The sequence below is a fragment of the Chaetura pelagica genome, unplaced genomic scaffold (genome assembly GCF_000747805.2).
Source record: "Chaetura pelagica isolate M959 unplaced genomic scaffold, ChaPel_1.0 scaffold625, whole genome shotgun sequence".
Lineage (NCBI taxonomy): Eukaryota > Metazoa > Chordata > Aves > Apodiformes > Apodidae > Chaetura > Chaetura pelagica.
In genome coordinates, this window is record NW_009953499.1 from 228,989 (window position 1) to 229,748 (window position 760).

The window sequence follows — 760 nt, forward strand, 5'->3', positions numbered from 1 at the left end:
CCATGCAGGGGTTGGGGCCTGGTTGCTTTTTCCAGCCCCTTCAAAGCCAGTCTGATGCTCTGCCCCCTGGCTCCGACAGACCCCCAGACCCTCTCACCTCCCCATCACTCCTGGGCATCACAAACCCTGGGTTTACCTCCCACCAGCCTGTGCTGCCCCCTCTGCACCACCTGCCCCCCTGCAGACCCTCTCTGGAGGCAGCACTTGGGCCTCCCCCTGGGCTGGCCCAGAGCTCTGCAGCCTCACAAAGGTGCTTAGAACATCCAACCACCACTGAGATTGAACCCAGGTCCACCTGGAGCCAACACTGACCTAGACCAGCTCCAGCCTGGATCATCCTGCACCCTGAGGGATGGAAAGGGTTGGGAAAACCCCCCCTGTGGAGCAGCCTGAGTGGGTGCTGATCTGCTCCTCCTGTGTCCCTGTACCCCAGGCTGCTCAGAGCTGCCATCCTGCCCCTCAAACGCTTCTGTGGCATCAAGATGCAGGTGTGGGGGCTGGAGCAGCTGGACCTGGAGGGGCCCTACGTCATTGTTTGCAACCACCAAGCTTCTCTGGACCTCCTGAGTAGGTGCAAAGGGCTGGAGGGGGCTCCTCACTGGGTGGGCAGCCCTTGGGGTGGGTCTGGGGGGGGGTCCCAGTGGGACCAGGGCTGGGTTTGTGCAGGGCAGGGTGGTTGGAAGGGGCCAGGGGAGCTCAGGGGGGGCTGCAGGGAGAGGGGTGGGATATTGGGAGGTGGGACCAGGTCACTGCAGCCCCA

General features: G+C 63.6%; 1 protein-coding gene across 1 annotated transcript in view; it reads left to right on the top strand.

The window, feature by feature from the left end:
* Positions 1–760, top strand: part of LOC104390230 (1-acyl-sn-glycerol-3-phosphate acyltransferase alpha-like) — a 9,728-nt gene that overhangs the window by 5,030 nt on the left and 3,938 nt on the right. Inside the window, exon 2 of the mRNA XM_009999335.1 lies at positions 434–567. Within this exon, the coding sequence (XP_009997637.1) occupies positions 434–567 (134 nt within the window). The remainder of the gene's footprint in view (positions 1–433; positions 568–760) is intronic.